Below are 24074 nucleotides of genomic sequence, written 5' to 3'. Positions count from 1 at the left end.
ACTCTTTACAAAGCAACAAAAATAATTTTTTTAATGAAAGTTGCAGATGCAATGATTTTGATTGGCAAGATCTTACTGCATGCAAGAATAGCAGGACGTGTTCTCTTATAGAACTTACAGACATTTGTAGTATTTTGAACCATATAATTCACTTTATGAAGATCAATAGTACCAAAGAAAGATGAGATATACCATCTAAATATTTTAAAATATAAGGGTCTTCCTTTTATTTCTTCTTCTTCTTCTTATTTTTTTTTTGTGTGTGTGTGGTGCTGGAGATCAAACCCAGGGCCTTGTGCACACTAGCCAAGTACTCTACCACTGAGTCACATCCCCAGCCCTTCTTATACTTCTTTAGGTTAAGATGGTATATGGTCAGTGTTAAGAATCATTTTGGTGACAGAAGTTACATTACATAAAAAAGTTTTCTAAAACAGAGCACAATTTACACATATGGTGATCAACTGCACAAATGAGAAAAGTGATCATTTTTTAACTGTATCACTAACATATAAAACATGTTTTACATGGTTTAGAACAGGAATAACATAATTTATTAGGGAAATCCAAAGCCTGCTCAAAATACCATTTTGGTGACTCCAACAATGTCTTCTGAAGATTTACAAATAAAAATATCCTTTGTAGTTATTTCTTGCTCACTATTACTAATACCATATGGAAAGGCTATTGGTTATATTTATAATAATTTTTAAAGTCAATTGTGCCAGGTGTAGTGGCACACACCTGTAATTCCAGCTACTTGGGAGTGTGAGGCAGGAGGATGATAAATTCTAGGCCAGCCTGAGCAACACAGAGAGACCTCTGTATTAAAAAATAAGTCTGTTTTCCCTTCTTACATGTTATGTCACTGATATATACTCCTAGGACCTACTCTTAAACTATAATATGAGGTCACTCACTCGAGGTAAATATTCAGTTACTCCTTTAAGATTTTAAAATGTACACACTGTGAACATATTTTGTAGATATAAGAAAAAGTTTGTACTTTTAAAGTAGTAAGAAGACTATGTCTTACTGCCAGCCCAGTTAAGTCCATGGTGATCTGCCTGGAAATACAAAGCTGACCTGCTTGTAGAGCTGCTTGAGATTATTTAGTTAATACCTACAACTACTAACATATAAATTGAATGGCAGAGGCCACAGATGAGACCAGTTAGAGTACAAAACATCTATCTATATTGTCTCTAGCTATGTCTCTAAAAAATCCAACCTCACATTGCAGACAGAGATATATTAAAGACAACTGGAAGGTCCAAAGTTTTGCTCAGAATATAGTACTGAGCACATTTTGATTTTTAGATTTTAGAATCACACATATTTCAAATAAAGCTGTGAAAAGATACAAATGAAACCACCAATTTTTACCAAGATTATACATCTATGATAGTGATATAATTAAAAAATTCTACCACCAAATGGCAACTGATTTAATCATGCATTCTATGTTAAAAAAAAAAAAACCACAAGTGTGGAAATTTCATGTAATTATGAATGCAACCAGCTCACTGGTACCCAATGGGTATCTGTCTCTAATTTGTCAAAAGTTGTTTTGAGCTCATTAAATGCCACAGTGAGATCATCATTTATTATAATTTTGTCAAAAAGATGGCCATATTGACTTTCCATTATCTGTGCAGATTTAATCATTTCTTGGAAGTCTTCTTCCTACAAAAAGGAGTATTTTTTTAAAAAATTGTTTAACCAGGCAATTACATCATCTCACATCAATGTAAACATTCTACAGTTCTTACCTAATACTGTTATTAGCATTAATATTCTTACCTAATACTATTCTGGGTTTAGCCTTTCACTTCATCCAGAAATCAAAACTACCTTCTTTAACCACTAGTTCTTCAGAAGTCATAACTTCTAATACTCTTTCCTCTGATCTGCTTATAACTAAATTCCTCTGATTCAAAACTTCCACCTTAACTAAATTTCAGGATAAATAGTCACTAACTCATAAATACATGGTTATGTAGTTATTAAAATAGCTATTTGGGGATAAAGATTTGCTTACTCTTATGCATTAGTTTGTGGTATTATTTATGTTTATGCATAGAAGGAATTTATATCACAAACATTTTCGTGGTTGGATACATTATAAAAGAATAGTTACTAGCATCCTCTTTTGGCTCATTAGAAGTGCTTCAAGAGTCCTACATGGTCACATTTTTTGACACCAGAAAGTATTTGAGCTAGCTATAAAACTTTAGACCATATAAGTATACTCATAAAGGTTAGTAAGCCAAATCCCAAGAATATATTATCATTTATCTTCATCAAGAAACCTTTAAATTTATATAACAAGAAAATAACTCTTCACATTGCAGCATATTGAAATAATTTTAGAATCTACACTGCAATGTCACCTTAGTTCACAATAGAAAATTTAATGTTAGTGTTAATCAAGAACCTTGAGTAACATCATATATTAACATCTATTCAACATAAATAGATACTGTTTATCATTATGAAAAAAGATCAAATATTGGGAATCAGAAACATAATCTGTATTTTGTAATCATAATTAACAGTTTATAGATTAATATAGACTAAGGTTAAATAGAAGGGGGAGGAGTTCATAACATTTAACTTCTTTGCTTATTTTCATCCAAACATAGAATACATTATCTTGAGAAGACTGAAAACAAAAACAATAAAAAGCCTTGCCAGAAGTCATTATAACCACTGACATACCAGAGTCACCATTTCCAATAATACTCCTAGGAAATGCAAATATCACTGTTAAATAATAACACAGTCCACTAGTCTTCTCCTCAAATGGTGCTTTTTCTTTTTACTGTGCTAAATATGATACCAGGAGACAAAGCAAGTTATTACATTTTTCATTTAGACTATTAAGGATTAGCAGTAACTGATTTTGGTACTTTTACCTTTAAATATAAGGCTAATCTGAAAAATAGACTAATTTTAACATAAATGCTTGGCCCAGAAAAATTCTAATATATACACATAATAACATGCAAAAATAGTTTTGAGTTAATTTAACATGAAGATCCATCCACAGAAGTACAAAAATAAATTATAGTACAATGGTTCAAAATATGTGCCTAAATACAATTCCAACTTTCACAGATTCTTAGTTCACGACTTCGCCTTTACTAGCCTTCCTGAGTAGCCACAGATGCATGTATGCTTTCATGCACTGCTCATGTACCATCCCTAAGCATCTGTGTACTCACCGTAAAGGGCTTTGCAGTGCCTTGGTCATCTCTGCTTGAAATAATCTTTGCATTTTTTCTCGTCTCTCTCAGACGCTCTATGGATGGCGGTTTTATAAATATCACATAGGGCTTAAATTCTAGTGTCCTTAAATGCTTCACTGTCTGCAAGGAAGAGAAGAATTTTTTCTCATATTTCTTCATAACCTCATGAATTATTTAATTTCCTTAACTTTTTTCTAAACTTATTCTCTAATTAAGGTCAGTAGGTCTTTTGATATATTATTATTATTCAATCAGTTGTTGACAATTAAAGGTGACAAATGCCCCTATAAAGAAGCTGGAAAATGTAACTTGCATTTAAAAATGTCTGAAATACATCATCATAAATGGTGGACACAAGTAGCTAAAAATACCATGAAATTGGCTTTTAGAGCAAATACCGAAAAAATGTGATGGGGTAAAGGATAATAGTACTAATAATATCATAATTTCCTGACCATCTCTATTGCCTTTCCTGATCTCAAGCAGGAGTTCTTCGCCCCCACCTGCCCCCTCAGAGAGAGTGACAAGGGCGGCCCCTGTTCTCTGTGATGCCACCAGCATTCCCTCATCAAGGGTCTTATGTTATTTACACTCTGCTTCTGAGGACTCACCTATCACCAAGGGTAACCGACAGAAGGGTGAGGGCTGAGGGATGCTCTTGACCTGTGTCAGGACCTCTCCAGAATATGACCATGAATGATCGGTATCACCAAAAGGTTAGGCAGATGGGCTGCGTGCGCGCAGCAGAGGGGGTGTGGGGAATGGGGGTAGTGGAGGCAGAGGGGACAGAGGGGTGCTGCAGGCACTGGGAGTACAGGCAGAAACTACACTGCAAGGGTCTAGGCGTGAACAGACCCAGAGGAGGTTGTTTGCCTGAGGGTGCCACCACTGAGGAAGGAGAACCTGGGCCCCTGTAGGACTAGGAAAATGCTATGGGTTTGTCATCAATGGGAAGATACAGGATTTGAAAAGGAAGTGAATGGCTTCTGTAGTCTGGAATGTTCTTAAGAGTTCCTAGGGTGCTGGGTGAGGTAGTGCATGCCTATAATCCCAGTGGCTTGGGAGGCTGAGATAGGAGGATCATAGATTCAAAGATAGCCTCAGCAACTTAGGGAGGCCCTAAGCAACTCAGCAAGACCTTGTCTCTAAATAAAATACAAAAAAGGGCTGGGGACATGGGTCAGTGACCCTGGGTTCAATCCCTGGTACCAGAAAAAACAACAAAAACAAAAACAAAAACAAAACAAAAAAAATAACCATGGTCATGGACAAAGATCTACCTGAGAGCTGTTAAAGGGATCTTGCCCAGCACAATTCCTGGGAAATGCCTCAGCTCTAGTAGAGGTTTTAGGTTTCTAGGACATATACAAGACCCAAATCAAAGAGAGAGGACTGAGAACCAAATATCTACTGTTAAAAATAACAAACACTTAGAATAATACATAACATAAAAATACATCATACATGTAACAATGCATTTTTAAAAACTATGAAATACACAGAAATATTTAAAAGTCATTGAACCTGACTGGATAGAAATGAGAGTCACAAAGAAACATTTTTGAGCTCCCTCCACTCCTCTTTCATAATTAAGGACTTCTTTCCTTCCTCAACCAAAAATAAATCAAGTTACATTTAAAGGAGAAGACTTTATATTTATTTACCTTACACTGAAATGCTCACATGAAGTGTAGTAGATTACATGGGCTGCAAGCATTCTGAATATTTCTCTTTTTTTAATTAATATTCTACTCTTCTTTAAGATTAATGTCAATATCAAAGATACAATTATAATGAATATGTATTTAAACAAGGTTTAAATACATAGTATTCTAATCAGTTTCTTTATAGCCTGAAGTAATTATCAATATTATAGATATTCAGTGTTTACTTACATGAGGCTGAACATCCAACAAACAAACTTTGTTTTTAGCTAGGACAGACCGAACTGAGTCTATACTTGTGCCATAGTAGTTGTTTTTATATTCACCATATTCAATGAACCTGTGGAAAATTAAAGGCTCATCAGAATCATCTGTGAATTAAAATTATAGATGGCAAGATATATTTCATAGGTAAAAGACATTTTTGTTGAACATTTAATTTTTTACCATGTTTAATAGAATAAATAGGACCAACTACTTCAGAATGTCAATTTTAAAAAATCTATTCTACATTTTCAAATCAGTAACACTTGCTTGTATTACACTTAAGCAGAAAAAAAGTACTTCAGTCCAGTAGAGCTCTAATGTTTTCCATCACCCCTTTCTCAGAACTAATGCAATGCAATAAAACCATGAATAAGCCAAACAATAGAAACTACTGAAATTTCATTGCATACTACAGAGTAACCAAGCTTAGCTTCAGAACTACAGGAGCTGGGTGGTGGCTAATGGAACCAGGGCAGCCGATTATGTGCTATAAAAACACAATCATTGCGCCAAACGCGAAGAAAGCATTTCGATATTTCAATAAAATCCCACAATTCTGCATTAAAACACACACTGCTTTTGATATCCTAAAATAGTCATGCTTAAGCAAATGGAAAACCCGTGCAGGGTTGGAGGGGATCTTAGAGCTCATTAGAGGAGATGGGACATGCATGATGTTACCCTTATTTCAGTTTCTTAAAGTGTCAATGGAAGAATGAAATGTGTGTGTACGGAAGAGATTGTAGGACTAGGGATATAGTGAATAGCTGTCCATCAATTTTAAAAATAAAATTTCATCCAAATTACATGTTAGGATTAAATCAGTGGGCTGGAAAGAAGTTACAATAAGACCAGCAACCTTCCCTCATACTGTGAAATAATCCCTATGTGTTTAAACTTAACAGAAATGTAACAGCTCTAGTTATTTAAAAAAGGGGAAATATTGGTAAAATTAAAAACTGAATTGTCACTTTATAAGGGTTTCAAATATTACTGTGGTAAGTAAAATACATTTCAAATGGAGGGAAACCCTAAGTGGATTTATAGGCTGGATATACAGGCATGTGCTTAAAAACAATAGTCACATAAAAAACTTGCACAGAATTTCCACATACTTGTTATTTTGTACATCTGTCTCAAACAAATGTTTGGAAATGAAAATATATTCAACACCATCACTCTCCTGGCTTCTTCTCGCTCTGGTGGTATCTGTGATTTGATTAAAAAATAGTTTAGAAAAGTTTATATTTGATTAAAAAAAGAGCACAGAAAATATTAAAGAAATGATCAAGTATACTCTAGTTTTCCTACACAGAATTTAAAAACTTATAAACAAATTAGTTAATAAAATATAGTATAGTGTCATAAATTCAGATTTTTCTACTGATACTACTCATTATTTTGAAGGCTCTCTAGTATAATTAAATAAAAATGGTATCCTAAATACTTGAGGAAAAACTCCTTTTGCAAATAATGCTTATTATATCTTTATTTATTGATCCACATTCACTGAAGAAAATCTGCTGCCCACTAGGTTATAAATTATGAAATTATTTTATTAGCTTCCTAACACAGCACTATGCCATCAATGCTTTGTTTTACACTGGATGAAGTCAAATACTTCTATGCATTATTCATTATCCCTTTGCAAAGTTATAAGCGGCACTCTCTTAGAATATTACTGAACTTTCAATATTTCAGTAGTTCTGTCTATTTTTTCGTGAACTGTAATGGAGCAGAAAATGCAGGATTAATTACAAACCAAACCCAAGATTTTTCATTGTTGATATGACAGGTAAAAATGAACCACAGTCCAGTCTTTCTACTGATATAATGAAAACCTCTGAAACCAAAACAATTGTGAGTACACTGACAAATAAATAAAACAGGTAATATTGTGGAAAGGGGTCAACCTGCATGGGGAAAAGTTTAGCTTTATTTTTTTCTTAGCTTTGCCCCAAGGGTAGGAATCACTCCAAGGGACTCACAGTGGAATGTGTGCCTAAACTCCAATAGATGTCCTGCCAATTCAGTGAAAACACCAAAAAAGGAAAAAAAAAAAAAAAAAAGCATTTTCGGTTAAGAATGTGGAGAGAATCCAGGAGGAGAGATGTAGAGAAGGAAACACTTTAATTCTATGTATGAAGAAACATTAATCTAAGAATAACTCCTGCCCTTATACATGGAGTTCAGATTCAAATCAGCATAGTAAAGTTTTTAAGAAGTGAACCCAGATTAGAATACACAAGTCTCAGTCTAAGCCCTGCATGTTGTGTACTGAACACACCCTTAGCAATGTAGGAGAGGTTTAAAGCATTGAGCTGGGATTTGAATCATGCACACAATCTCAGACTAATCTTTGAACCAGGAAAGATCCAAATCAATAGAGCAAAGGTAAATGAGATAGAACTTAGTGTCAGGGAGTTATTTACCTGCTAAGATAAATACATCAACATTCTCCAGAATTTTAGATCAGGACCTAGTGTTCATACAACATAACACTCACAATACCTAGAATGCAATCCAAAGTTGTTCAACATAAATAACCAAGGAAAAATGACCATTCTCAAGAGCAAAGATAACAGATGGAAACTGAAAGACTCAGAAGTTAGACTGAACAGACTCTAATGTAACTATCATAATTATGCTTCATTAAGTAAAAGGAAACACCTGAATTGAATGAAAATGCAAATCTTAGCATAGAAACAGAAATTATAAAAGAAGAACCAAGTGGGAATTTTAGAACTGAAAAGATACACTATATGACAGAAACAAATCACAAGATGGGTTCAGTAGCAGGATGAAGATAACAGATAAAACAGACAGTGAACCTGAAGATGGATCAATAAAAATTGTATAATCTGACAACAACAAAGGGACTGAAAAAAATATAAATGGAATTCCAGGGATTTGTACAAAAAGTACTGAAATGTTTACTGTATGTGTAATTAGGGTGCTAGAAGGAGAGAAAAATGATATTGGAGCAGAAAAAAAAATGAAGAAATAATGGTTCCAGATTCTAAAATTTGGTGAAAGACATAAACTTAAGAATTCAGAAGCTCAGTAGGTCACAAACAGGATAAATTCAGAAAAAAAGATCATGCCTACACACATAATCAAACTAGTAAAATTCAAATAAAATATACATAAAAAATCTTGAAATCAGTTGGAAAACATAATACACATAAGGGAAGAATTATTTAAATCATCACAGATTTCATAAATTAAAAAAATAAGAAATAAATGAAATAATGATTTTAAAGTACTGAAAGAACGGATCTATCAACCAAAATATCTTTCAGGAATAAAGGCAAAATAAAGACTTTCGAAGATGAGGAGAAACACAGAATTCACCAGCCTCTGGTTCTAAAAGAAAAAATGGACATTTTTAAAGGCTGAAATAAAATGGTAAGAAAAAAACTTGGATCTTTAAGAATGAAGAAAGAATAAATAGTTGAATAAAAATAAAAGTCTACTTTCACCCTCTTAAGTTCATTAAAATACATATGATTGTTTCAATGTTAAAGTTTTACTACTGATTGATAGAATTTTCAATGTATGCTAATATAATATATTCAATAACTACAACAGATTAAAGTAGGGGTAAAGGGATTTCCATGGTTGCAAGGTTTTTATATTTTATGTAAAATGATGCCAAGTTAACTCCACAGATTGTGAATGATTAGATATGCATATTGTTATCCCTAAAGCAACCAGTAAAAAACTACCACAAAGAGATAAAATCAGAGTACCAATAGGTAGATTAAAATGGAATACTAAAACACACAGAGATAATCAAAAGGAAGAAAAAGAAAATGAAATACAGAAGACACAAACAGAATATAATGAGTTGCTTAAATTCAATCATTTTCATAGCTCAATTAAGCGCTTTGTACCGCCACTAAAAGGCAAAGATTTACAAAATGGGTAAATGATCAATACCCTAGTACATTTCTGCTGATAAGTCTGTAAGAAAAACATATTACATATAAAGACACAGAAACACGGTCATTCTTCTTCTTTCTTGCCCAAGAGAAACAAAAACATGTCCATCAAAAATCTTGTATACAAACCTCATAATACCTTTATTTGCAGTGACCAAAAATGGGGTGGAGAAAGAAACTTCTAAGTATTTATCAATAGGTGAATAGACAGATAAATATTGGCATTTCCATATCAAGAATGGTATTCAGCAGTGAAAATTGATCAATTATTGATTTATGAAATAACATGAATGAATCCCAAGCTCATGCTGAATAGAAATACTGGGTAAAGAAAAAAATGGCTATATACTGTATAAATCAATATAAAGTGCTGACTATGGGAAGCCATCCTTATTTAGCAGAATCAGATTAGAATGGGTCATGGGATGCAGATGACTGCCTGGCTTCTAGGAACTGCCAGGAAGCATGTGGCACTGCATGGGAGTGGTTCCCTGTCTCCTTCTGGAATATTCCTGAGAGAATGCTCCCCTAACTCCACCCTATCCTGTCTATCACAGAAGCAGCTCCTCCCGGTCTTGGCCCCCTTTACCAGTATGTTATAAATAAAGGAGAGTTGGCTGACTCCAAGTTGTAAGAGGCCAGAGCTGGTATGGCCAGACCCATCATGCTCCCTCTCATTTAAAAAGAATATTGGCTCTTGTATGTTTATTGAGTTGATAAGTTTTTTGGGTAATAGAAAAACCGCCAACATCATCCTCTGGCAGTTAACCCTTTTCTCATTCACATGGGATGTGGCGGAGAGGACCCCCACAACTGAGGATTCCAACTAACCCACAAAGGAAGAATACAGATCATCAGGTTTGCAGTAGAGGGATGGACTGCAAAGAGCACACGGACATCTTTGAGGAGATGAAAATGTTCGTTACATCCACTGTGGTGATGGTTTTACATGTTCATAGGTATTTAAGACTGATCATAACATATTTAAAATATGTGCAAGTTTATGTTAATTATATTTTAATAAAAATAAGAATTTTAATAAAAGAAAAATGTGGGAAGTGGGGAAAAAGGTAAGTTAATTCAAACAGTAATGGATTCATAAAACTCAATTAATTTAAATTATGTCCAAAATTTAACTCCCCTTTTATTTAGTTAGCAAGCATATTTTACTACAAAGTTCTTATTTCTTGAAAACAGTTTTTCATACTTGTTTCCACTGGTGGAGCACCCAGAAACAGTGCTATTCTTTATGGAATGTCACACCCTTTACAGGAACTGGATGAAGTACTGATACATTTTATTCTATCATAAAAACTAAGAATAAGTTTCATAGCAGAAAAATGTTCTGTTGGGTGGATGTATAGGTATTTAAGAATATGAAAGATTAAAATTCATATGATACCATGCTTTGGAATTAAGGTTTATATTCATTTATTACTTCATCAGTTTTGTTACCACTGTTTGCTAGTGTTCCCTTAGCAAATGGTAGGCTTAAAAAAAAGTCTTGCTGAAAATCAAGAGAATTTTCTACACATTAATTTGTTTCTCATTAACTAAGCAAAGACTTTCTTTATCCAACTGTAATTGAAAGTCTACAACAGTTAATCATCACTTCCCTGACACATGGGAGTCTCCCTAGAGGGTTAAAAATATTTTTAGAACTGCATGAAGAAGTAATTGAGTAAGATATTTATTATGTTGCTGAACACACTTCCAAAGTAATGTGTCTACAACTAAAATGTTTGTGTATCATAATCAACCTGAATTAGCCTGGCCTGATGCTATTTTACTGCTGAAGAATTTCAGTGTCTAATTAGAATGAGCAACACTGGGAATCTCATGAACTCAGTAACAATGAGGGATTCTGAATGAAGGACCTAGAAACTCACAGGACAAGAGGATTCAAAGGGAAAGAAGGGCCACAAGCAGGCTACTACCTCTCAACTGCTGAGTACCCACTATGGTTATAGGTTAAGATAAAAATTAAACGCATATGAAACAAACTCTAGCCTCTCCTCCTTGTCCCCAACAAAATCCCAGAATAATTACTGTGGTGAAAAAAGAAAAAAAAATTTTAAACTGGTACCCTAGTTTATAAACATTTATATCTGGAAAATTTAAGAAAGGCATCCTATGAACAAAGGAGTATTCTAGAACATGGGTATTTGGAAATCCATGAAAACACAAAATCTGTGATATTTGCTTCCATAGGAAACCACAGAAAGTGACTCATTTGTGGGGTTGACTGATTAAGAGTACCCAAAGTCCAGACTATAGATATTCTGGAGTCCACTAAATATTTGGGATCTACGAAAATACCTTTTGTTAACTACTTGTCAGTCATTTTATCCTAAGAACAACAGCATTCATCTGATTTAGAACTCCTTTAAATATAGTCCTATGCTTCATAAGGACATTTTGCATTATGGACTGTGCCTACAACAGTGGTCCCATATGATAATATTGTCCACTGATATAGCCAACTTATCTTGTGAAAGTTCAAATGAGGAAACTGCCAACATTGCATTTCTCAGGAGGTATCTCATGGTTAAACACTGTGACTGTGCTTTTTTAAAAAAGAAAAATAATTATAGATTTAAAAGTAGTTATAAAAAAGTACACAGAGGTGTCCCATGCAACTATCCCTCAGCTTCCTATTGTAGGACTTACATAACTGCGGCCCATTATCAAAACCAGGAAATCAACATCAGCAAGCCAACCAAGCTAATAGGTATTTCTCTTGAACATTTAAAAACTTAAGTATGCTATAAAGAAAAGTTCACATAAAGTTATACATACACTTAAAAATGTACAGCTTGATGAATTTTCACACATCAAACATGCCTGTGTAATCAGCACTCTAATAAGCAGAAAATTGCCAGTGCTGATGAATTAAGGGTCAGTTTTTCCCTCCTTAAAATTTCTAACAGCACATATTGCTGTTGCTTTTGTTGTATTTATAAGCATGGAAAAATAATGCAGATCCTCTTCTGGGCTTGCCTCTTTTTGCTCACATGATGTCTGTGGGGTTCATTCGTATGGGTGTATGCACTTGTGGACTGTTTTTTCCCCATGTGTTCTAGTATTTCAATGTGTAAATATACCTTAATTTACTTATCCATTCTTCTACTACTACTACTACTACTACTACTTTTTTTTATTTATTTATTTATTTTGGTATCAGGGATTGAACACAGGGGCTCTTAACAACTGAGCCACACCCCCAGTCCTTTTTTATATTTTATTTTGAGAAGAGTTTTCCTCAGTCGTTTAGGGCCTTACCAAGTTGCTGAGACTGGCTTTGAACTTGCAATCCTCCTGCCTCAGCCTCCTGAGCTGCTGGGATTACAGGCGTGTGCCACCGTGCCTGGCTTCCATTCTACTTCTGATGGGTGTTTGGGTAATTTCCAATTTTGAACTCTGATAAATATGTTTCTAAGAATATCTAAATACATGTCTTTTGCTGAATGTATGTGTGCATTTCTGTTGGCTGTGTAACTGCGAATGGAATAGCTGGGTCATATGGTGTATTAGAGAAGTTTTAGTAGATAATGATCGCTTAGTTTGCTAAAATGTTAATTTATACTCTGATCTGTCATGTGCAACAGTTCCATCTCTATCATTCTACCTATTCTGGTAGATGTTATATGTTTCAGAAAGAATTACAGCATTAAACATCAAACAATACTAATAAAATCAAAGCAATAAATTTCTCTAATATTCAATATTTTTTCTGTTATTCTAAAGTCTGACCAAACTATTTTATAAAGCTAAACAATAAAATTTAAAAACTACTCTTAAAATATATTTTTCTTAAATTAATTCACCCTTAATTGATTCTATAGCTATATTTTCCAAACATGTCTGAACTTATGAATGACCAGGGATGCTTGCTATAAACAAGTCTCAGGCATATTTTTTCTCACAACCCCAAGGAGATTCTTATCATCAGACATGTCTGGAAAACATTGCTACCTGGGGACCTTGTGACATTAACACTTATTTAAAGTGAATCAGAGTAGAAAATAAATACTCTGAGGATTTCTTCAGAGTTTGAGCCCCAGGATCTTTCTGGATATTTTCAAGTTCTATAATAACTTCAGAGACATATGTTATCTTAGCAATTGGATAAACTGAAGCCCAAGTGCCTTGTTCTAGGCCCTTTGGTAACACCAAAACCAGCACAGGTTACATTTGATAGATGGTCTTATTGATATTATTTTCACAACAGTTTTTACTGCTCACCAGGCTTTCAGTAAATAATTTGAAAGCATGGCTAGAGAAACACAGGAAGCAGAACATGAGCAGTGCTGTCAAAACACCTGATTTCAAATCTAAGTGCAACTACCATCTATTGAACTCTGAAAAAGTCAAGGTACTCTTTGCACTCTTTCCTTCTCTGAGAAATAAAGAAAATATCACTCATCTTACATCTGTTGGGAGGGCTACTTAAATTAAGATGAACAATGGAGATGAATCTACAGTAGGAAACTGAAATTTGTTTTTTCCATTGTAATCTGTTTTTGCATCTCAGGTTTCTTCTAGAGTTGCTCACCTGTGAGCTTAACAACTGTGTGTATACTTTTCTAGTTACCTGTAAATTGCAATTCAACTTCGGTAAGAGAAGTGAATTAAAGGAAAAAATTAAAAAAAGAAACTGTCTAATTCCACATTTTCCTTTACTTTCATCTCCCCTGGTAGAAACCAGCAGTCCTATAACTTATGGCTGAAAATAATTACAAACAAAAATTTGGAAAAATGTAGTAACAAGATGTAACTTGAAGTAATAGAAAACTGTAATTTTAAAATAAAGTTGAACTCTTCCAAAACTAGAGAACATTGCTAAAGGCAATAGACAAACGATTTTTTCTGACATTACTAAAACCACTTGAAAAAGCCAACATTTCAATTTAGCCTTTTAGACAGCTTTGTAACATCAACATATTAAGTAGTCAAATGGCATTTATTCTGGAGATCAAAATGTTTCAAGCATCATATTTCATTTGTAAGAATGCCTATGAAAACCACTTTTATAAAAATAGATCTAATTCTGTGTACTGAAAAGAAGCCTACCATATTTGGTCTATATGGCCATGAAAAGCCCATTTAACACTATCTGCCAATTACTACATATAAAAGGTAATTAAGAAAGGTTCATATTATGAGAAGTCTCCTTCAGTTCTCTGTGGTTTGGTCCTTCTAATTGTAAAACTGGAGAAAAACTCTGGAAAACATTAGCACTTATTTTAGGAAATAGAAAAGTAAGTCTTTTACTTAGAAGAAAATTTGTAAATAATAAGTTGATGTTATCTGTGAATTAAAATTCCTCATAAAATTCGAAAAGAAGGGAAGCTGCAATTAACAAATATCCCACCAATTAGGTATGTCATCTAGGGACAATTCCTTAACCCCTGCTGCCTCTGTACATCCTCTGTACAATTAGATAATGTCACTGCACACATCAGGGGGCTGATGGGAGGTCCACAGGGTGCATGCTCTCTAAGTGTTCAGCAATCCTTACTAGTACAGTCACACTAGAACTGAGAAGAACAAAACTCACGGGGCACTGTTACACCGTAGTGCTGTGTATCACTGATCAGCAGCTTCCGCTTCAGTTCATTCAGCCCCACTCCTACAGGACCTGAAAAACAGGACAACAGAAATTCATTAGCAAACAAAACATTATCTAAACATTTCTGTAACTGATCTGAATCTGTAAGCTACACTGAGAATATGCACTGAGAATACTTGCACTTCAAGTAAAAAGGTATTTCTTGTTAAGCTGAACATAAGAAAAAGTTAGGATTTATTCTGTTGCTTTTTTACCTTTAAAATCTAAAACCTGACATTTCCTTCAAAAAGGTTAAAAATGCCTTACATGAAATATATTAACAACTAATGGTATACATAAGATCCTAAAACAATAGGCGCACTTAAAAAAATTGGCAATAGTCCCTGCAGTGGACTATTAGTGGAAATTAGTGGACTAATTTCAATTCTAAGTATTTTTAGATTTGAACAAAAGACAACTTTTGACATTGACTTCATTCAGGATGTAAATTCCATTATGCATTTTAAATTTGCAAAACCATAGCCACATTTACTTTTGTCAAGACTTTCTCCTATACTATGTATCTTTGGTTAATCCTTAAGCATTTGAAAACTTGCAAAGATCTTACACATTTAAATCAAGTAACCAGTACATACTGAACATCAACAACAAGCAAATGGCATATGGTAAATGTGATAATAACAGATACTAAACAAATTCTACTTTCAAGGAAAGTAACCAGTTGATTAAGATACTAAGGCAAAAAAAAAAAAAAAATCAAAGAGTAGTTTCAAACAGAAGTCTGAAATCAAATGTTAGAAGGGCACAAGTCCAAACATTCCTTTTCTATTGAAATGCTTTTCACAGCACTGCATTAGGGTCCATTTAAGGACTGTGTAGTACAGCAGACAGAATGTAGGATACAGGACCCCTCCTGCCCTGAACTGGGTTTCCCATCTGTTCCACCCACTATTCCCTCTCCTGTGCTTTTGGAAAGTGAAGACACTGAACCTGAGTAGATGTTACTCTGAGTGGTAATATTCCCTTTCTTGGAAGGAATGAATGAGATCTATGCACAGTGCCTAGCACAGAGCCCAGGTACTTGAGGTTCATTCTACTTCCCACCTCTTCTTCCAACATGGGTGGGTCAGGGAGTTCTTTGAAAAGAACACTGTTTACAGTCAGACAATGATGGTGTTTTGGTATAAATGTGAAGTGTTCCCCCATTAGCTCATGCTTTGGAAGCATGGTCCCTAATACAGTAAGGGGCAAAGGTGGGGCTCTGAGGCAATGGTGAGAGCTGCAACCACGTCAGTGGACTGATCCATTGGGTAGATTAATAATCTGAATGAATTAGTGGATAACTTTAGGTAGCTGGTGCATGACTGGAGGAAGCAGGTCACTGGGGATTTGCCCTTGGGGGTTCTGTCCTGTGCTTATGTCCTCTCTTTTCTCTGCTTCCTGGCTGCCATAAGCTAACACTTTCCTCTGCATGCCTTTCTGCTACGATATGCTGCTTGCTTCCAGACAGAGCAATGGAGCTGGCTGACCATGCACTGAACCTCTGAAACCATGAGCCAAAATAAACTTTTCCTCCTCTAAGTTGATCTGGTCAGGTACTCTTGTCATAGTGATGAAAAGCTGACTAACACAGAGGGACTTACAGATGAACACAGAGGAGTAGGGTGGGCAGTGTGGGTGGAGGGAAGAGTGTAAACAAAGACAGAGGCAGAGTTGGCAACTGCACCTCCCTTCTCTACTGTGCTTCTCAGTCCCTCACCTTGTACGAAAATACCTCTCCCCCTGGCGGTCATTCAATACCACCTCTACCTTTCCCCATACTGTTGCCAGGTATCAATTCTCCAGCAACTTCCTCTAACTTTCTAAGAGTGCCTCTTGACACTCCCTTTTATAACAGACACCACAATATCCCACTGATATCCTGAAGTGATGTGAATTTAGCATTTCTTTAGTAGGTCTCAGCTCTGGAGTACTTTCCAGAGTGTGAGGTACTTTGCTGAATGACTAGCATTTTCTTATCTCATCTACTATCCACATTAAAATAACCGTGGGGGAAAAAACTAGAAGTGTTTGAATTTGTAGGGAAAAGTATGCCCTGTCCAAAGTGATATCCTGAGATTCTGACCACATTCAGTTTTGGCCTCCATGTGATAACTTCATAATTTAACCCTTATAAATGAATTTACTCTATTGCACATTCACGGAATATACATTCGTATGCCAAGATTTTTATTCTAGATCGTCATTTTCAAAGACGGAAGTATTGTTGCAAAAAGCTTAAAATAGGGACATAATTTCAATCATTTTCACTATAAAACCATCCTGCGGACCTACAAATAGCATTTTTCCCTGCAGGGTCCTTGAATCAATTCTGCCATCCATACTAGAGAAGTCTGGCAGTTTCTTCTTGACATCAAAAGGACACAACTTAGATGGCATTCCAGTTCTGTATCCCCTTATGTGGTTAGGCGTAAGTTTGCAACATTTTTAGTTGGTCATCTTCTATACAGAATACAAAGGGAGGTAAACTGAGGTTCATTCATATGCCTCTTTAGTGGGATGGATTCAGTTTACCCTTCAGTACGTACATTTTTACAATACGTACGTTAAATGCATTTATATACACGTAGGTGAAGAGATTCTAGTTTGTTTTCAACTGCACTTGCTAATTAATGGCAGAGTAAAAGCAGAGGAGAGAATCCACATAGCACATCTTTAAACTGCAGACAGCAAGCTTTGGAATGCTGATGACGATGACAAGGACAAGGTGAGGCCCTTTCATGTGGCAGGCATGTGTTACATGGTTTCATACACCACGACTAATCTTCAAAACATCCCTAAAAGAAAGCTATCATTATCCTCATTTCACAGATGAGAAAACTAAGACAATGCAAGGTTAGGTAATTTTCAGAAGGTCACACATCTGGAATGTGTCTTAGGTAGTATTAAAAAGCCCATCTGTTTGCTCAAAAGTCTGTTTTTTTTTTTTTTTTTCACTCTACCTAAGATCTTTTCAAAAGACTGCTGATGATTTCGATTTAATTAGTAACTCCTTATTGAATGGAGGCAAATGTGTCAAGTGTGAAATTTTATATAAAAAAGCTCATTTTAGCCAAAAAAATATAGCCCACTTAAAGTGTCAATAAAATGATGCTAGTAAAGTTTCTTTTAAATTTTACATTTAAGGAAATAGTTGCTGTTAACACATGAAAACATTCATTTTTATCTTAAAAAGCAAAGCTAAGAAATCATATATATTAATTCTCAAATTTCATTTAGATACAAGGATCATTTAGACATATATGACACTTTTCCCCAAAGGACCCCCTAAATCAGCTGGCATTATTGTCATTATAAGAGGTCAAGTTTTTTCATTGTTTTATTTCAGATTTTTATCTTTTTATACCACAAATATGTGCAAGTGATTATTATTTGTAACAAATGCTATGGGTGGATATTTTTAATAGAATGCTAGCGCAATATACTTTCAAAATTAATTCACAGTTGATGTGTTTTTCATTCTGTAACATGGTTCCCAAAGAGATCTACTTCCTGAATCTGAAACACACATATAATTAAAAAACCAAAAGGCTAAGTGAGTATAAAAAGCACTAAGGCAATAAAACTGTACCTAGACAAGTACTTTCAGACTACACTGCACTGAAAGAGCTTTAAAGTGTCATACATGGAAAAAAAAAAAAGTTTCAGGTCATGCCTGTGGCTCTGTACTTTGGAGCCTCAACCATCTACTTACTAATACATTCATGCAGACCCTAAGTGAATGAATAAGTATTTGCTAGAACAGCAATATTATATTACTCTTGTGAAAATAATTTTATTGCAATCAATGAAATGAGAGATATATATTTATGTATGTTTATATATGTATATTTCAAATGACATGCTATCTATAAATGATGAACCTAAAGTATTTTTCATTTGTTAATGTCTGACTTAGAATTTAGGTATAGTTTTCCTGAAGGCTGATGACTACCGAATTGAACAACTCAAGAGTTTATGTCCAATATTAAGTTGTATATTGGAGGAATATTTGTTGCTCTAACAAAGTACTATTCAGGTTTTATGCTGATCTTAGTATATCTTGTTGTAAACATAAAAATGGCATATTACATGGAAGGCTACTGAAATGGATATAGCTTTTATTATGTGCTCACCCCAGTGTATCTGTATTACTTCACATGAAAATGCTTCCACAATTCCCTATAGACATTTTTATGATACTGGCCAGACTTGTTGCTCTTACTATCCAGAGAAAAGTAGGAGAATTACTGGAGTCTGTAATAAATATCCAAACTGCCTTGTTACCTGAAAAAACATACTTATTCATTTGATTTACTATAAGATAAATCAAACAAAATCTCTAGGTATCCCTCAGATCAGACATGTGTTATAAAATGTCTACTTGTCATATGGTAGCACTAATATCTGGTTGCTCTAGGCATAAAATAAAAAAAACCATGCTAGTACATTTGACCCACAATCTTAGAATGATCATATTAGTGGGTGGCTGGATTATTGCATGAGAGTGACAAGTCTGTTTATAAAACTAAATTTAAAGTTCCTTTGGAATCAAACTCTATAAAAAGTATAGCTACTTAGCTGTTCTAAGAAGCTCTGAGAGAAATTCAGATTTCCTTGCCTCTGTTGCATTCATAATGGGAGAAAAATTTTTAATAATGAAGCATAAGTTTGTAATGCTAGTGCCAAGAAAAGAAGAAAACAAGGACACAAAATGGGAGTAGAAAGCTTGCTGAAAGAGTATAATTTTTTCCACAGCAGCTATTTGCCCTAGACTTACAGAGACTGACTTAAGTATCTGCCTCACTTCTATCTCAGAGTTATGGCAAAAGTGAGAAAAAATTAAAAGGTCAAGATACAATCATGCCCATCTTCCTTAGCCAAGGGCTTGGGTACCCCTTCCTTCCTTCAGAACTTGCTCTGAAAGTGACCTTCCTGTGGGATAATCAGAATCCTGAAGCAAAACCTATCATGTCTTGGTCCCAAATGCCTGATTCCCCTCTTAAACCACTCCCCTTTATCATTTATAATTAATTTATTACAAACATGGTTTTGGTCTATTTTCTCCCATCAGAATGTAAACAACTTGAGGAAAAGAATACTTATGGTATTCACTAATGAGCCCACGTGTCCAGAACAAAGCCCAGCAGTCAGTCTTCTGTAAAAATCAGCTGAATGAACAGCACTATGACTTATGCCCAGAAATCACGCCCAAGTATAAAAAGACCAATGACATCAAAAGCCAACTGTGATTCTAATGAAGATCATATTTGCTTCTTCTAGACAAAGGATTATAATTTTAAATGCATCACACACTCATAAATTTAATTATGACTTTTGGTTTTATGGTTATCTATATAAAATCCTCCAAAGCAGACTAATTCCTACAAGCCTTCAATGGAAGTTCAACAAAAACAATGAAAATTCTAAAACACCTATTAACCTACACCTTTAGTTTTGAGAGAGTACTTTTTGTCTCTGCTTTATGTGGGAGACTGTGTTACATCATCGTTTTATGGAAAAATGATGACAGTCTTATAAATGTCTATTTATTCAAATGACCTCTGAAAAGCAGTCTTCAGGCAGCACATAAGATCCAGCACAAAAGAGGGCAGAACAGTACTTAATGCTCAAGTTAGAAATGTGAAATATATGGAAAGATTTATTATTAGTTTCCTCTTCTGCCTCATAACCAGACAGAACAAGTCACAAATTGTCTGAATATCCACAAGATGAATTTCAGCTCTAGTTTTGGCTTAGACCACAAAAAGTGTTTTAGTAGCTTTTTAACACCAAGGCTTTCTTCCTGCTCCTCTCCCCAGTGCCCCCGCATTATTTGACTTTACTACTTCACTTTGAAAAAAATCAGATTTTATTAAAGATAAAATTTGTCATGTAGGAAAACACACTAAATGCCTATTTTCACAACACATTTTAGAAAATAAAATGCAGAAAGGAATTTAACAGAAACTATCATGGAGAAGTTTTAGTGGCTAAAATGTGGCTCAGGAGTAATATGTTTAATGAGATGAAGGAAAAATTAAATGCCTCTAAACAAAGTTCAAAGTTCTCTGAGGCCACGCTTTTGCCATGGTAACAACTTGGTCTATCTTTTATTTTTTGAACACTGGGTCCAAGAATAAAATTATGTATTATTATAATAATAATAAAAGAAAATAATATGTACCTTCCCAATGATATTTATTTAATGGTTTCAAGGCAAATATCATTACTCTCAATGGCTTTGAAAACACTGGGTAGAGACAGACTGGATATATTTCTGTTGTAGAAGTCATGGAAATATATCCTAAGTATGCAATTTTTTTTTTTACAAGACCATGAAAGTAAACAGTGAACTCAAGAGCAAGCTAGAGCTTCCAAAACACGAATCCCCTGCATGATTACCTATTTCAGATGATAAACTGCTAAACGATCTAACTTATAAATGTTTTGAACACTGAGGTTCAAAGTCATCTGGAGCCTGCTTACACTAGAACATTTCATGTTTATCTTGCTAGTATTTTTAGATAATATACAAGAACTGCTTTTTATTAAAACCTTACTAGCTGCTAGGAATTGGTTTAAGTCTTTGCAAAGATTATTAGGTTTCGCCCTCAAATCTAGAAAGTGTTCTTATTATTGGTACTTTTCAGATGGAGAAACTGAAGGACAGAGAGAATGTGAATGGCACAGATGTCACATGACCATTGAGGGGCAGAAGAGAATTGGGTTTCTGCTGTAAGGCCCCCAGAGGCCTGTTTCTCTCCTACACTACCTGGCCTCACAAATGCAGATTTCCTCAGGCAACAAACTTTAAACTTCTGATACATCAAAGATATATCTGAGCAGTGACTACACAGAAGAAAGCTAATAATAGGGAACACTCTGGAAGGACAGTTTCATAAAACTATCCTGAGCAGTCACCAGATTCCACTGCAGAATGTCATTTTGCATGGCAGACCACAGCGTGGATGGGAGTAGGAGGACACACTCTAATGCTGTCAGTGGCACCTGGGGAGCTGTGCAGGCTTCTACCTGTACAGGCATTTTGGCAGGTTTACAAATCTTCCATAAGTAGAAACATTACTAAGAAGTTTGCATGAACATAACATGTTTACATCATTCTCTTTATTCTTCACAGATCCAGGACATACTATTCCCTGGGTATACTATGTAATCTGACATGACAAAAAGAATAAGAGTAATATTCTTCATTCAGTCTGTTCTGTCACAAGGGAACTGTTATCAATATAAATACTGCATTATATCAGCCACCGCTCCAAAATGGGGCTAAAGAGTTTCAGTTATTTTTCCTTCAGGGCTTTCAGAATAAGAAGTAAAAAGAACAATCAATCAATTGAACATAACAGACAAATCAAACCTAAAATGTCACTGAGCAAATTCTGAACAGCACATTAGGATAAAACCCAAAGTTTTTAACCATCATCACAACACAGGCATGGGCGAGCACAAAACTGAAAGGTGATGCCCCAGAAGGAGAAAGTCAAAATAATCAGCAGCCAGTTTGCAAACACCCACAAAGAAGTTAATGACAACTGAACCCATTCAAACAGAGCAATGAGGTTTTTTTTCTTTTTTTTTTCCCCTGTGTGCACAGTGCTAGTACCTTTTGGCACTTGCATTATGACCAGTAGCAACAGGCGAATGCATTGCCTCATCAATGGGGCCAGCAGCATCTGGACACTCATTAGAAACACAAATCCCAGACATGTCTCAGGCTAGCAAGAGACTGCATATTAGTAAGATCCCCAGGTGACTGGAATGCACGCTACAGTATGAGAAGCCCTCAAGTAGGGGCTAGAGGTCAGAGGAGAAAGGTTGGGCTCTTCTCTTGGTGTATCCTCCAAGGCTCTGTCTGTGGCTATCAAAAAACCACTAAGAGGCAAGCTCTCAACTCTGAAGACAGAGCGGCACAAAAAGTTCCTTCCCTGCTATTGGGAGAATTACCCCAAGTGGGTTGCAGATTTGACCGGGAAAGCCTAGGAAAACCAGCCTAGAATACTTGAGGAATTCACTGGTGTATTGTAAAGAGGGACAGAGAAACAGTGATGTGTGCAACAGGGGGCCACGCCTAGGTAGAATGAATGTGGGGAAGAGAGAGGAGAGCCTGGCAAGCCTGCTGGACCAACCTGGGGGCTGCAGCAGAGAATCTGAGGGTAGCAAAGGGGGCTGGATTTAAGGGTACAATGTATGCTTCTGCTAGACTCAGATCCAAATGTTCACAAAATGAGGAGGTATTTGTCAGGAAAAAGAATGGATGGAGCCTATGTCAAAGAGGAAGAAAAGAAAAAATAAGATATTTAGATATCATGGAGGGAAAGCACAGCCTTGATGTTATAGATTGGAAGACACATTCCACAGTGACATAAGAAAGAGGGTTCTAGCTGGACATGGTGGTGCATCCCTGTAGTCCCAGCAGCTCAGGAAGCTGAGGCAGGAGGATTGCAAGTTCAAAGCCAGCCTCAGTAACTTAGTGAGGCTCTAGATAACTTCGTGAGAGACCCTGTCTCAAAATAAAATATAAATAAATAAATAAATAGATAGATAAATAAATAAATAAATAAAAGGCTGGTGATGTGGATCAGTGGTTAAGTGCCCCCAGGTTCAATCCCTGGTGTTATGGTTTAGATATGGTGTCCCCAAAAGCTCACATGTGAGACAATGCAAGGTTTGGAGGAGAAATGATTGAGCTATAGCCCTAATATAATCAGTAAATTAATCCCTGATGGGATTAACTGAGTGGTTATTGGAGGCAGGTGGGGTGTAGCTGGAGGAAGTGGTTCATTGGAGGCGGGGCTATGGTGTACATATTTTGTATCTGGAGAGTGGAGTCACTCTCTCTACGTTCTGATAATCACGTGAGCTGCTTCCCTCCACCTCAGTTTTCTGCCATGATTTCAGCCTTACCTTGAGCCCCGAGGAATGGAGCCATCCTTCTGTGGACTAAGACCTCTGAACAGTGAGCCCCTAAACAAACCTGTCCTCCTCTACAGTTGTTCTAGTCGGGTCTTTCAGTCATGGCAGCGAAAAAGCTGACTAAAACACCAGCTACCAATGAAAAAAAAAAAAAAAAAAAAAAAAGGCAAGAGGATTCTGGTCTCCAGGTGCTTGGGTCTAATCACACCACAGCTGGGGGACCTTGGACATGTTACTTATTACTTCTCTCTGTGTTTCATTTCTTCATCTGTAAAAATGGGTGCATAAAAGTATTTACTGCACTGTCATATTGAGGACTGAAGGGAGTAATACATGCATAGCCTTTAGTTATGGGCATTCCATGTCATGGAGAAGGACAGGCCCCACTTGAGAAACTAAT

General features: G+C 35.5%; 1 protein-coding gene across 4 annotated transcripts in view; it reads right to left on the bottom strand.

Annotated features, from left to right (window-relative positions):
* Nucleotides 1-233: 233 nt before the first annotated feature.
* Nucleotides 234-24074, bottom strand: part of Mpp7 (MAGUK p55 scaffold protein 7) — a 222879-nt gene continuing 199038 nt past the window's right edge. For all 4 annotated transcript variants that reach the window (XM_047520687.1, XM_047520689.1, XM_047520690.1 and 1 more), the window contains 5 exons: nucleotides 14687-14767; nucleotides 6298-6391; nucleotides 5147-5255; nucleotides 3228-3371; nucleotides 234-1686 (listed from right to left, as the gene is read on the bottom strand). In XM_047520687.1, coding sequence (XP_047376643.1) covers nucleotides 1507-1686; nucleotides 3228-3371; nucleotides 5147-5255; nucleotides 6298-6391; nucleotides 14687-14767 — 608 coding nt within the window. In that variant the 3' untranslated portion in view covers nucleotides 234-1506. The remainder of the gene's footprint in view (nucleotides 1687-3227; nucleotides 3372-5146; nucleotides 5256-6297; nucleotides 6392-14686; nucleotides 14768-24074) is intronic.

The sequence above is a fragment of the Sciurus carolinensis genome, chromosome 12 (genome assembly GCF_902686445.1).
Source record: "Sciurus carolinensis chromosome 12, mSciCar1.2, whole genome shotgun sequence".
NCBI classification, from domain to species: Eukaryota; Metazoa; Chordata; class Mammalia; order Rodentia; family Sciuridae; genus Sciurus; species Sciurus carolinensis.
This window is presented reverse-complemented; position numbering and strand designations above follow the sequence as displayed.